The 14,201-nt window shown below is 35.6% G+C and overlaps 1 protein-coding gene across 3 annotated transcripts in view; it reads right to left on the bottom strand.

The window, feature by feature from the left end:
• Positions 1–5,943, bottom strand: part of LOC131032482 (uncharacterized) — a 227,653-nt gene extending 221,710 nt beyond the window's left edge. For 2 of the 3 annotated variants that reach the window (XM_057963474.2, XM_057963475.2), the window contains exons 1-2: positions 5,637–5,943; positions 4,896–5,345 (exon numbers count right to left, since the gene is read on the bottom strand). In XM_057963474.2, coding sequence (XP_057819457.2) covers positions 4,896–5,264 — 369 coding nt within the window. In that variant the 5' untranslated portion in view covers positions 5,265–5,345; positions 5,637–5,943. Of the gene's footprint in view, positions 1–4,364; positions 4,455–4,895; positions 5,346–5,636 lie in introns of those variants that run through there. The other variant, XM_057963476.2, reaches the window with a different exon arrangement.
• Positions 5,944–14,201: the final 8,258 nt, after the last annotated feature.

The following is a 14,201-nucleotide window of genomic DNA, read 5'->3' as shown; positions in this document are numbered from 1 at the left end:
ATATGTAAGTGGTAGGAATTCAATGGCCGTACTTAATTGGTAAGTATGAACAAAGCTATCGAACCATAGAGTTCTCCTTTCAACACAATGGAAAGAAGATAGTCCTACATGGCCTATCTAATAAGGGGCCTATGGAAGTTTCAGCTAAGAGGATGGAGCAAGTTTTTCTCAAGGATCAAGTAGCATGGGCAGCTGAATGTTTTATTACTAACACCGTCTATCAAAGGATGGGGAATCCTACAAGGTGGAGATCCAGTCTATTTTGGACAAGCATAGTAAGGTATTTGAACTTTGAAGACATTCCTCCTAGGCTATGATAGAACTTTTCAAGATATAATTCAGTTTGAGTAAGGAGTAAAACCAATCATGATCACTCCATATCGTCATCCAAAGATATATAAAGAGGAGATTGGAAAGACCATCGAGGAATTATTGGATATGAGGCATATAAGGCCTAGCTCAAGTCCTTTTGCATGACCAATATTGCCAATCAATAATAAGGATGGAACTATGAGAATAAGCATAGATTATAGAAACCTCAACCAAAGGACAATTAAGAACCGTTACCCCATACCAAGGATTGATGAACTGATCTATGAGCTTCACGGAGCCAAGTATTTCTCCAAGGTTGATCTGCATTTAGGGCATCATCAAATTAAGGTAAGAGATTTGGATGTACACAAAACAGCATTTAAGTGTCATCATGGGGATTATGAGTTTTTGATAATGCCATTTGGCTAACCAATGCACCAACAACTTTCCAATCATGCATGAACCAGGTATTCATTCTACAATTGAGGAAGTTTGTTTTGGTTTTCTTTGATGACATTCTAATCTATAGTAAGACATGGGAAGAACATTTGAAACATCTATATGAGGTGCTGGGTATACTTGAACAACATTCTTTTTATGCCAAGGTTTCCAAGTGTGAGTTTGGGCTGACTGAAATTTTGTAGTTGGGATTCAAAATTAGTGCACATGGTGTTCGTGTGGATGAAGAGAAGATCAAAGTAATCCAAGATTGGCCTAGGCCAGGGAGTTTAACACAACTAAGAGGATTTGTAGGTTTATGCAGCTATTATTTAAGGTTTGTGAAGGGATTTTCACAACTTGCAGCACCTTTGACAAATTTAACCAAGAAGGGGGCAGTCACATGGAATGCCACAGCCCAGCAAGCATAAAGAGGTAATGAGCTCATGCCCAATTTTAGCAATTCCAGACTTTTCACTTCCTTTTGTTCTAGAATGTGATGCTTCAGGAGAAGGCATAGGGGCTGTTTTGATGCAAAATAAACATCCCATAGCATATGAAAGCAAAAAACTCAACGAGGCTGAACGTAATTTCTCGATTTATGACAAAGAAATGCTGGCCATAATGCATGCCCTGGCTAATTTCAAGCAATATTTGGTTAGTGGGAAGTTTGTAGTTAAAATAGATCACAATAGTCTGAAGTTCTTCCTTAACCAAAGGGAATTGAATGATAGGCAGCAAAAATGGGTAAGTAAAATTCAAGCCTATGATTTGATATTGATTATGTAAAGGGGAAAAACAATGTGGTAGCTGATGCACTTCCTAGGAAGCCTCATCTTAATTCTATAACTGATATATCTGCTGATTGGAAGGCTTGGATAATAGCTGAGTATGTTAAGGATCCATTTGCTAATGATATTTTGGAAGGAAAAGTGCAATATGATAGATTCAAGATAATGAATGAACTCATCCTTTGCAAAGACCGAGTATACATCATACCTGAATCTAAGATGACGGAGAGGATTTTAAGAGCATGTCATGATACTCCTCTTGCTGGTCATCTGGGCTTTTTCAACACATACAAGCAGGTAAGGGAACATTTGTCATGCAAGGGGCTTAAGAATGATGTCTTACAGCATGTAAAAGAGTGTATGGAATGTCAACAAAACAAGGTAGAGCATGAGTTTCCAGTTGGTCTATTGCAGCCTTTACCTATCCCAAATCAAAAATTGGAGAGTATATCCATGGACTTCATCACAAGATTGTCAAAGGTTCAAGGTAAGGATTGTTTGTATGTGGTTGTTGATAGGTTTATGAAATATGCCCACTTCTATGTCATATCTTCAGAATTTAAGGCTCCTCAATTGGCAGACCTGTTCTTTAGGGAAATTTTCAGATTGCATGGGTTGCCAAAGAACATTGTAAGTGATAGGGACAGCAGGTTTCTCAGTTTGTTTTGGAAAGAGTTCTTCTGTTTCACAGGTACTGAATTGACACCAAGCACTAATTATCATCCACAAACCAATGGGCAAACGAAGATCATGAACAAATGGATAGAAGACTACTTAAGGAACTATGTCACGAAGAAGCAATCAACATGGGTCAAATGGTTGTACTTAGGAAAGTACTGCTACAACACAACCTACCATATGTCTATTTGTATGGCTCCTTTTAAAGCACTCTATGGCTATGATGCTACTTCTTTTGTGGTCCTGATATTGACTGATAGTAGAGTGCCAAGTGCAAAGGATGTGGTTCAACAAAGAAAGGATATTTTAGAAACTCCCAAAGAAAATTTGCAGCAGGCACAAAATCAGCAAAAGTTATATGCTGATAGACACAGAACTGAAAGAGATTTTGATGTTGGTGATATCGTTTTTTTGAGGTTGCAGCCTTACAGGCAATCCTCTATCAAAGGGAGTGGAACTGAAAAATTAAAACTACGTTTTTATGGGCCTATAAGGTGATAAGGAAAGTTGGTTCAATTGTATATGAGCTGGAACTTCCAGCTGACAGCAAAATTCACAATACATTTCATGTCTCATGCCTTAAGAAGGCTCTCAGACAGCGAATCACTCCTACACAGGAACTACCACCACTTGACTATGAAGGTAAATTAATTCTCGAACCTGAGACAGTATTGGATGTGAGAGAGAAAAGGTTAAGGAACAAGATCATTCCGGAATATTTGGTGAAATGGAAAGAACTGCCCCAGGAGGATGCAACATGGGAGGGGGTTGAAATTTTTGAGCATCCCAACTTGAAATTGCTTGAAGACAAGCAATTTGGGACAGGAGGACTGTGATGTTCCCAATTCTTGGGTAGTTGGCTCATTGCAAAATAATTAGAATTTTAATAAATAAAATTTAAATGTTCTTGGGGCCGACCTCTAATAAAAAAATTGATTTTTTAAAATAAATATTAAGCCAGCCCTAAGGCTGGTCTGATTATTCTAAGCAGTTATCTCTTAAGTTCTTAACCGACTTAAGGCATGCTATATATATTGCTTGTTTTAGTAGAAAAGGCATCAAAGTCTTTGGCCAATACTGAGCAGTAAACAACTGCTTGCATTTCCAGACGAAAACCTGGGTAATGCAAACTAGTGAGATGCAAACCTTACAAGAATCTCTTGTTTCAGTTATTACATTCAGTTCAGAATTTGTATCAATCAGATTTGAACCTGCTTAAATCGCATATCTTGCAGGAGGTGATTCAAGGCACTAGGGTGATATTTTATGGATTTATACAGTAAAGCATATCTGGGAAAAGGAGCCATCTCTGCCTTTATCTTCAACAAGGCAAAGGGCAGAATCAGGCGATAAGGAACAGCTGCAGTGTTCACTCCAGTCCTTCTGGGTGATACGATGGAGAAGTTAGCACGGGAAGGAGAGATCATGTGGCTGGTGAACTTTCTAATGCACCCTTTTAGATACCTAGTCTGTAATCTTCAACATTGAAGTAAGCCAGCTTATATGTGTCATTGGCACCTTGTAAACGTTAAGTCATTCAGTCTGGTTAGAATTTAGGTATCAGATTAGATCTGAAAATCAGTCCCATGCAAGCCATAATAAGTTTTGTTACAAAATTGAATAGGCTGGAAATACATTTTTAATTAGCAACCTCTGAGAACTCTATTACAGAGAAAAGCCAGATATTTTAATGTATGGGAAATGGTAATTTTCTGAATGGTTCTGAGATTACAAGTTTATTCCTGTGACTGGTTAATTTTCTGAGTTTTTCTTTTGAGTATTAAGAAGGTTATTTCACATCGGATGTAAATGGATTGATGGAGATGATAATAACATTTCTTCCGATGAAGCATTAAGAAGAATCTTTGGAGGACAGCACCCCAAGAGGCATTGTGAGCCTAATATTGTGGTAGAACCTTATGTATGCCAAGAAAGGTTCACCATCGAACCTTCTTCAGTGATAAAAGTAGAATCAGGTTGAGATTCCTGCTAATGGCAGAAGAACAATGGTAGTGTACAAAATAAGATAAAGATAGCAGCGAAACTTCTGAGATAAACTCCACGCAATACAGAACAAAGCAATATAAAAATGGCCATTTAAGATAAATCCACTTGAGCATGGTGTGTCAGCTGTTACAAGTTTACCTCATGTCAGACCAACAGATGCTTCTTCCCTCTGTCTCTTTAGACCAAATTCTGGGACTGCAATTCGATGGTATTGGTTGATGGTGGCACACTGTTAGATGATAATTATATAAGTAATTTTCAAACTGGCAAGAAATATCTCGTTACACAAATAGCGTAGGTCTCTGAGGGTGCACTCCACATGCAAAACGAAGATGGCCACTCCTCATGCTCCTCCACTTGAATAATAAAGAAACAGGAGCATCAAGAAGAGCCCCAAGTTCAAGAAGATAGATGATTTTTACAAAGAAAGAATGCTAATTTTACTATTAACTCTTGTTTGTAGTCATAACCTAGCCCAAAATCTTAAATCTTCAAAACACTCGTACAAGTAATCTTAAAAACAAGTATACAATTTATGATCAGCGCCATTTTGGCCTGAAGGGCATTAATTGTCATCTCATCTCCTACATTCTATATGATACTAGCCAAAAAAAGAAAGACCTGTCAGAGCACGATCTGATTATTGAACTTAAAAAAACCAATACCAACCTTCACAGCACGATCCAGTGCGTCAGAACCAACAGGATGAGGGCCAAATCCTGTCAATGCTTTAACATGCTCAACAGCTCTCAATTCTGAGAATCCCCTCTTACCAGCCTGAGCGGCAGTAAGAGGCAGAGGCAGCCTCTCAAATTGAAAGTGATAGACAAGCCAAGATGAGTTGATGATTACGAAGAGCAATGCTGTCCAATTAAGAGCTGCCTTCTTTGAACTTCTCTCCAGACCTTTTGGAATTGACGTGGGATTTGTCTCCAATGTTAAATCATTACTGCTACTGATAGTAGCATCTTTTGAATCCCGACTGCTACTAGAAGCAGGTTCTGTTTCAAGTCTTTCTCTTGCCCTTCTTCTCTGCATTGTATCTCCAAATATATCGTAAAATGAAGACAAGTATACTAACTGGCAAAATTTTCGATGTAATTTAATGACCACAAAAATCTGCAGACATGTAAACTTGTTTAGTTCGTATATGTGCATGATTCAAAACATTATTTATTAAAATTCAAAAGTTTTGACTTCTAAAATTCAAATTTATAGTCGTCAGTTTTTAAGCAGCAATGAATTATATGCATAGTCTCTTTCAAATTACAAATTGAAGAAGTGAAACAAAACATACCCGTCTTGATAATTCAAATTTATGTCAAGTGGGTGTCGATTTTTTAAGCGCCTATGAACTACTTACATAGACTTCATTCAAACTCCAGACAGAAAAAACGAAACAATATGCACCTGTTACAGAACTGCAGAATTCAGGATCGTTAAAGGCTTTGCTCAATCAGTCGCCTTCTCGGGGTTGCCGATGCAAGCATCTAAGTGATAGTAAACGAAAGGGCAGACTCTGTTTACTCGCTTAGAAAAACTTGTGAAGCCCGTGCAGCGAGCAACAGGATCTGAGAAAGAGAAAGAGCTTTCCAGAATAAAAAAATTCCTGGTCAGAGATCGCAGAAGTCAATTAAGTGGTAGTTATTAGTTCAGGGTAACTCTTCTGGTAGGAAAATCTTTAACTAGTTATTAACTCTCTTCCCTAGGCTATTTTGGGCTTCACAGGAGTTAAACATCTTTTATTTTATTTTCGCCGGAGTTATTATTATTAGTATTTTTTAATTGATTGGATGTTATTAGGTTTTTAAAAAATAAGTTATTTTAATTTTTAATTAATTATTTATTCTGAATATTATTAGGTCAGAAAGTTGAGTTTTAATTATAATATAAGTTTAAGTTAATAAAGTCTAAGGGGCTGAGTTTAATTGGTTCAGTCATTGAGTCTTCACCATGGAGATTTAGTTTAGATCTGAAAGGGCATTTAATATGAGATTCTAAGTTGTGATTCTTGGTATTCTATAGTTGACTTCTAGTGTGGAGGGGTTTTTTAATAAGTGGGTTTCCAAATTGATGCACTTGCTCCAAAATCCTAGACAATATTGAAGGAAGATAATAAAAAAGACACCTGCATTTATAGTTATGTTTTGAAAGAGCATCTGAATGAAACACAATTTGGACTTAAACATAGACAATTTACATTTCAAGCATACAAAACTTTTCAACATAAATTTTTTAACATTTCTGTCAAGTGTGGAAGTAGGTCGCCACATGTCTCGCCAAATGGAACAAATAGATCTCCAACTTGAATAATTCACATTTGCTAGCATAGTACCAACTTGTGTCAATATTGGAGCTTTGGAACTAAGTATGGACGTCCATCAATGCATAAAGGATATAAGAATTTATTTAGATGTTGTAGTTGTCACTACCCTAGTAGACATGTAGGTAAAATGTAGAAGCATGCATAAGACAACTTGTGCATTGTTTTGCACATTTCACGTTTGGAAATCTGTGCAACATTAAGGAATTATAAAGAAATATGATCTCATGGAATGCAATGATTGTAGGATACAAACAAAATAGATTTATTAAAAACGTTGTAGAAACTTTTAAGCTAAAGTAATTGGTAAGTGTAAAACTAAGCACTACAACCTTTGCCAAATTGTGCAAAAATAAGAGTTATGGAACAAATTTGTCGACATCAATCAAAGCATAATGAAAGGGAGATTTTTGTTAAATGTTGCAATTGCAAGTGTCCTAGTAGATACATATGTGAAATATAGAAGTATAAACAAGACATGTTTACAATTGACAAAATGTCTTCAATGAATGTTGTGTCAAATAATGCCATGACTTTAGGGTATGTTCAACATGGGTGTGCTAAAAAAGGCTTAGAAACTTTTCAATACTATACAAATTCTCATTAAAGTATGATTTTAAGTAAAATTTTGTAAGATGTAGTAGATGTGAATGTCACTTTCAATCACCACAACCTTACAAGAACAAAGATTCATGGAAAAGAAATTTCATGTATAATTTTGGCTTGGATGTCTTCCATGCATGTTTACACCTACCACATGTTTTTTATGTGTGATTCAATTTCAAATAGTCAACCTAGCATTAGGCAAAGGAGATTTTTTCACCAAATACGACAAGCAATCCATATTTGCTAGCATACTCTCAACTTGTGTTGAATTGGGAGCTTTAGAACTAAATATGGCCATTCATCAAAGAAATAAAGTAGTTGTTGGATTATACGAGTAGTGCACTATTATACTAACTATGTATCCTTAATTTTAAATCACTTGAATTATTACAAGTCATTTTCCATAAAAACATAATGAAGTGAGCTTAAGTAGTATCACAATGTCATAATCAATATGAGTCATTAATTCTAAACAATTTGACTTATTACTTAAATTAAATAATGAATGGGATTGTTGAGACTATTTAGCTTTGGTAAGATAAATGATTGAATGAGAGACTTCATTCATCTCTCATTCAATCATCTATTCTATTGATAAGACTACAAGCTAATGGTAGACATCATGATTGATTGAACTTGTTATAATCATCTTTATATGCATTTCATGTTTCAAGCATTTCTAATATATAATCAATCGAGATATGATCGTATTTCTTATGCGGAGATTTTAGTTATATTTCTTATGTTGTGAATGTGATTGGATTTGTATATCTATTATAGTTGTCATATGATAACTATAATAGTTATCTTATAAACTTGCTTTTGCTCTTATACCGATCCTCTATTTGATTTACATAATCGAATTACACTTACCATGTTTGGTATCGATTATCATTAATAACATTAAGAATAAACCAATTGGTTATCAGTTAAAATGATAATTAAATTGCATTGGAAATAAACCAATTTGTTATCAGTTGTGATTATGATTGAAACAACGTTAGACATAAACCAATTGGGACCAGTTATTATTCTTTATGTATCAGCATTTATTTAAACCGATAGTTATCGATTTTTCTTAATAAAAAGGCACCTCTCTTGGATTGATCAAGACATGTCTTGATCGGACATGTCAAGAGATATGTTCGGTCAAGGCATGCCTTGATCTTTCAAGGCTATGCCTATATATTTTCCATGAAGGATGTTGTAGTAAACATCAAAATCAATAAATGTCATCTACAACAATCTGCAATATAAGAAGGAACAATAAATACAAACAAGAAAAGATTAAATATATTCCTTAAGCATTGAAGTAATTCAATAAGAAAGTAAAAGAATATCTAAATTCTTACAACTTCAAATTTTGAACATAAATTTGAATTATCTTTACATGGTATCAGAGCTAGGTTGATCGAACCTAAGGCATTCAAATTTGAGAAGTTCAAATCGAGGATATAAACAACACATTTCCCATGGCTAATGCTATCAGATTTGAGGATAGACTTGAAGGAGGCAATAATTTCTTAACAAGGAAATTCAAAATTAAGATGATTTTAAAAGAGAATAAAGTTGATTCATTTGTAAGAGTTGAATCTAAAGAACCAGAGAATGAACCTAACAAATCGACATGGATTGAGAGAAATGAAAAAGCCATGAAGATCATAGTCGATGGAGTGAGAAATCATATTATACCAATAATAACAAAGCATGAGATTGCCTACCATATGTTCAAAACACTTGAAAGTGCATTTGAGATAACCAATGCAAGTAGAATCTTCGCTCTAAAAAGGGAAATAAATTATATAAGTATGAACAAAGGAGAGTCAAGCAATGCATACTTTATGTGGATATCAACCCTAAGGGATGAATTGGCAATGCTTGGATATGAGATCCAAAGCAAAGAGCTAACGCTCATTTCTCTAGATGGGTTGCCTAATACATGGGAAACATTCGTCCAAGGCATTAGTGCAAGGGCTAAATATCCAAAATTTGAAAGGCTAAGAGAAAATTGTCTTCAAGAGGAGTTGAGGTTAAATAAGAAGGGGATCAAGCAAAGGAACATAGATGAAGATCTCCATGTTCTAAATACAAACTCCAACAAGAAAAGCAAGAAGAAACATTTCAAGAAGAGAAAGAACCGACGTGAGAAAGGGTCATCTAAGAAAGACATCTCCCACATTCAGTACTTTAGGTGTGATCAATATGGGCACTATGCAGCAAAATGTCCGGATAGAATCAAACAACAAGCTACATTTGCAAAAGTGAAAAGGGAAGAACATGACTCTGAGAAGCATGTATTTTACTCTGCCCTCTCTAGCCAAGTATCCAATAAATCTAACACCTAGATCATTGATAGTGGGTCTTCAAGAAATATCACTGGGTATAGAGAATTATTGGATTCCATGTTAGAAGAATTTGATGAAGAAGTAACCATTGGTGGTCACTCTGCAAATCCAGTGAAAGGCGTCAGTACCTGCACCATTAAGCTGAAGACAGGCATGTCCCTCCAAATCACCGAAGTCCTATTCATTCCCGGCATCAAGAGGAACTTAATCTCTGTATCTGCACTTGAAGATGATGGGTACAGAATAACCTTCATGAATGGTAAAGTTCTAGCATGGCCACAAAACTCTTCCATCAAGAAGGCTATAACCATAGGCAATAGAAAAGTTTATTTGTACGAGGTATGTATTGAATCTAACCTAGCCCTACTTCATGAGATTGCAGATTCTAATGAAATTTGGCATAGAAGATTAGGTCATTTAAACTTTCGTTCTTTATGTTCAATGGAAAAATTAGTAATTGGTTTACCTAAGTTAAAACAATACCATTATGGTACATGTAAGGGGTGTGCCCTAGGCAAAAATACTAAGAGTTCCTTTCATAATAGTTCTAGAAAAACAAGCAATGTTTTAGAACTAGTTCACTTTGACCTATGTGGGCCAATGTCTGTACCATCATTAGGCGGGTTCCTTTATTATGTAATATTCATTGATGACTTCTCCAGGAAGACCTGGATCTACTTTCTTAAACGTAAAGAATCTGAAGAGATCCTCAAGAGATTTAAGGAATTCAAATCTCTCTCTGAAAACTCTTCCGGAAAGAAAATAAAAATTCTAAGGACTAATAATGGGAGGGAATATACCTTAGACATTTTTAGGGAATTTTGTAAAGAAGTTAGGATTAAGAAGGAGTTTAGTGTTCCTTAAAACCCCCAACAAAATGGGATTGTTGAGAAGAAAAATAGAGCCATTGTAGAAGCAGCCAAAGCCATGCTTCTTGATCAAAACTTAGAAACTCATCTTTGGGCAGAAGCCTCCAACACTATTGTATACATACAAAATAGATGTCCTCGCTCCCACATTGAAGACAAAACTCCTAAAGAAGTTTTCACTAGGATAAAACCCAATATCACCCACTTTAGGATATTTGGATGCCCTATTTACTTTCATATACCTAAAGATAAAAGAACAAAACTAGAACCCTCTGGAAGAAAAGGAATCTTTGTTGGATATAGTGAAACCTCTAAAGCCTACATAATATTTGTGCCTGGACATAGCAATATTGAACTTAGTACAGATGTAATATTTGAAGAAGACATAGCCTTCAAAAGGGCTAAATACTCTAGTGAGTCAGAAATCCATGCTCCATCTTCAGACCTAGAAGAGGATCCCACTCCTGAGATTCAGAGGGAGTGTTCAAAAGAAAATGAAGTATAGATTCCTCCCCAAGAAATCCCTAAGAAAAGACCTCTATGGGCTCACAAAATAATGGAAGATGCAAGGGAATTTGCAGCTCCTTCAGGGACTTTTAGAGAAAGTAAGAGGCCTCGAAGATTCACTAGCTATGTAGCCCTAATGAATGAGCTCTCCAAATCAGAACCCTCTAGTGTACCAGAAGCTCTTGAACATCAAGTTTGGAAAGATGCCATATCTGAAGAATATAAATCCATCCTAAACAATGATGTGTGGAAAATTGTTCCTAGGCCAAAAAAGAAATTCGTTGTCTCATCCAAGTGGTTATTCAAAATCAAACAAGTTGTAGATGGTAGCATAAAGAAACATAAAGCCAAATTTGTTGCCCGGGGGTTCTCATAGAAAGAAGGAATAGACTATGATGAGACATTTGCTCCAATTGCTAGATACACCTTTGTCAGAATAGTACTAGCCATTGCAACAGCCAAAGGTTGGAAAGTCCATCAGATGGATGTGAAAACTATTTTCTTGAATGGTAAAATTAAGGAGGAAGTCTGCTTAGAACAACCAGAAGGGTTTGAGATCCACAGTGCAGAGATACATGTGTGTGTTAGGAGACAACTGAGAGGGGGGGGGGGGGGGTTAATCAATTGTCTAATAAATTCAAACCAATAACAACTTAACTAAACTTAATTCTTAATATCGGTAAACCAAACTTTGTGTTGGTAGACAGTTTATCAGTTAATTGCAGTATCGGTAAAGATTAATGCATGAAACAGAAAGACAATAACATCCACAACACATAACACCAATGTTTGTACTTGGAAACCCTGTAAGGGGAAAAACCATGGTGGGAAACCTTACCCACAAATAGATGATACTACTGCAGATAGTATGTGTATAAAAATGGGGTCTGCACATGTAGAAAGGCCAAGCGCCTAGAGCTCACTGCTCAAACACAAATAGGAGTCACACTGACTACAATTGGATGGTTAAATCCAATAATGATGTACTGCTCAAAATAACATCTTCATATGTTGGATTCAGTACCAGTGTAGTTCTGATATGTCTTCACAAAAACCTTACTTCACCTTCAAATGATGTCTGTGTGTATAGCTCTGCTTATTCTCACATATACCTTCTTACAATTCCTTTTCCCAATCGCATATCGATCTTACAAATAAGATCTTACATATATACCATAACCTAAGACCAATTTTAGTAGGTCGGCTCTAAAAGATATTACAATAAGACAATTACAAGTAAATCAATAACCGATGCAATATTCAATTCAACATGTCGGCTTAAAGCATTTACAACAATAATAAATCATCTCCAAAGCGTGTCGTGCTGATCTAGAATAGATAAGCCTATCCGTGCATAACCTGGACCTATTTGTCAGTAACAACAAATATGCAAACACGAACATACCAATGAACAAATCTCCAAGAAAAAGTGTCCAAACAATGTCTTCAACATAACCAAGTGTTTTCCATGTTATTCCAAGTGTTGGTGAACATTATATCCTGCCGGTGTGCCAGATACTGGTGACTGTGCATAAGTCACTTGCTTGCCGGTGAACATTGTCAATTCTCCAAAGTGCCAGAGTTGATAAGTGTTAATAGGTGTTGACATCAATGACAAAACCATATCAATATAACCAAAATACCAACAATCTCCCCCTTTGGCATTGATGACAACACAAGATGGAAAAACCATCAAAGTGTCAAAACGGAAATGCCAAATACCAAAAACCAACAATCTCCCAAAAGAGATCATAACCAGAAATCAAAATTCGGATACAGAGAGTAATCAATCTCTCCCAAAGTAACAATCTCTCCCCCTGAGAGTAACATGTGTTATCCTTGTGCTTTTCCATATCAATCTCTCCCCCTTTGACATCAAATGCCAAAGTTACTACAAAACCAAGTTCAAATACAAAATGCCAACCAATTCAGTATACCAACTACTCCCCCTGAGAAGTAGCTCTCCTCGTCAAAGCCAGAATAAAAGATTTTTCTGTTAATTCTGTCGGTTGATGACAAACATCAACTGTCTAAGTTTGTACCAATGGGGGTATGACCCCAAGTTGATCTCTAAGATATTCAAAAGTCTCCTTAGGCAAAGGCTTAGTGAAAATATCTGCAATCTGCTTTTTAGTATTCAAATAAACCAGTTTTACTTCTTTTGCTTCAACATTCTCTTTCACGAAATTCAATTTGATAGAAACATGTTTAGTTTTAGAATGTAGTACTAGATTCTTAGATATATCAATTGCTGCAGTGTTATCACAATAGATAGTTATCGGTTCCTTGCATTTTACCTTTATGTCCTTCAACATTTGCTTAAGCCATAATACCTGTGTACAGTTAGTTGCTGCTGCAACATATTCTGATTCTGCTGTTGATAAAGATGTGCAACTTTGTTTCTTACTCAACCAATAAATTAATCTACTTCCAATAAAAAATGCTCCGCCAGTTGTGCTTTTTCTGTCATCCACATCTTCTGCCCAATTTGCATCTATGTATAAACATAATTCAAAGTTTTCATCTCTAGGATACCACAAACCAAGATTTGAAGTGCCTTGTAAGTACCAAAAAATTCTTTTTACTATTGATTCATGATTTTCTTTAAGATTACTCTGAAATCTTGAAACAATACATATTGTATTCATAATGTCAGGTCTTGTTTGTGTCAAATACAGTAAACCTCCTATCATAGATTTGTACCTAGTCGGATTAACAGATGTAGATTCATCCTTTAGTGATAATTTGTCATTTGTAGTCATAGGTGTGCTTACCAGTTTAGAGTTCTCCATACCAAATTTCTTTAGTAACTCCTTCAAGTACTTGGATTGACTCAAGAATATACCTTTATCAATATGTGAAATCTGCAATCCTAAAAAGAAATTTATCTCTCCAATCATAGACATTTCAAATTCTTGTTGCATTTCAATAGAAAAGTCTTTACATAATCCATCTTCTCCTCCAAAGATTATATCATCAACAAAAACTTCTATAACCAAGATGTCATCATTAGTCACTTTGTAGTATAAGTTATTGTCAGCATTACCTTTAGAAAAACCAATCTTTCATACCAAGCTCTTGGAGCTTGCTTCAACCCATACAAAGTTTTCCTTAACCTGCAAACCATATCTTTGTTATTTGTCAAAGAGAATCCATTAGGTTGTTCAATGTAAACTTCTTCTTCAAGATCTCCATTCAGAAATGCGCATTTAATATCCATTTGATATACTTTGTAGTTCTCGTGTGCTGCAAAAGCCAAGAATAATCTGACTGCCTCAATTCTAGCTACAAATGCAAAGGTTTCATTGTAATCAATTCATTCTTT

Source organism: Cryptomeria japonica, chromosome 11 (assembly GCF_030272615.1).
Source record: "Cryptomeria japonica chromosome 11, Sugi_1.0, whole genome shotgun sequence".
Lineage (NCBI taxonomy): Eukaryota > Viridiplantae > Streptophyta > Pinopsida > Cupressales > Cupressaceae > Cryptomeria > Cryptomeria japonica.
Note: the sequence above shows the minus strand (reverse complement) of the source record. Positions and strands in the feature narration are given on the sequence as shown.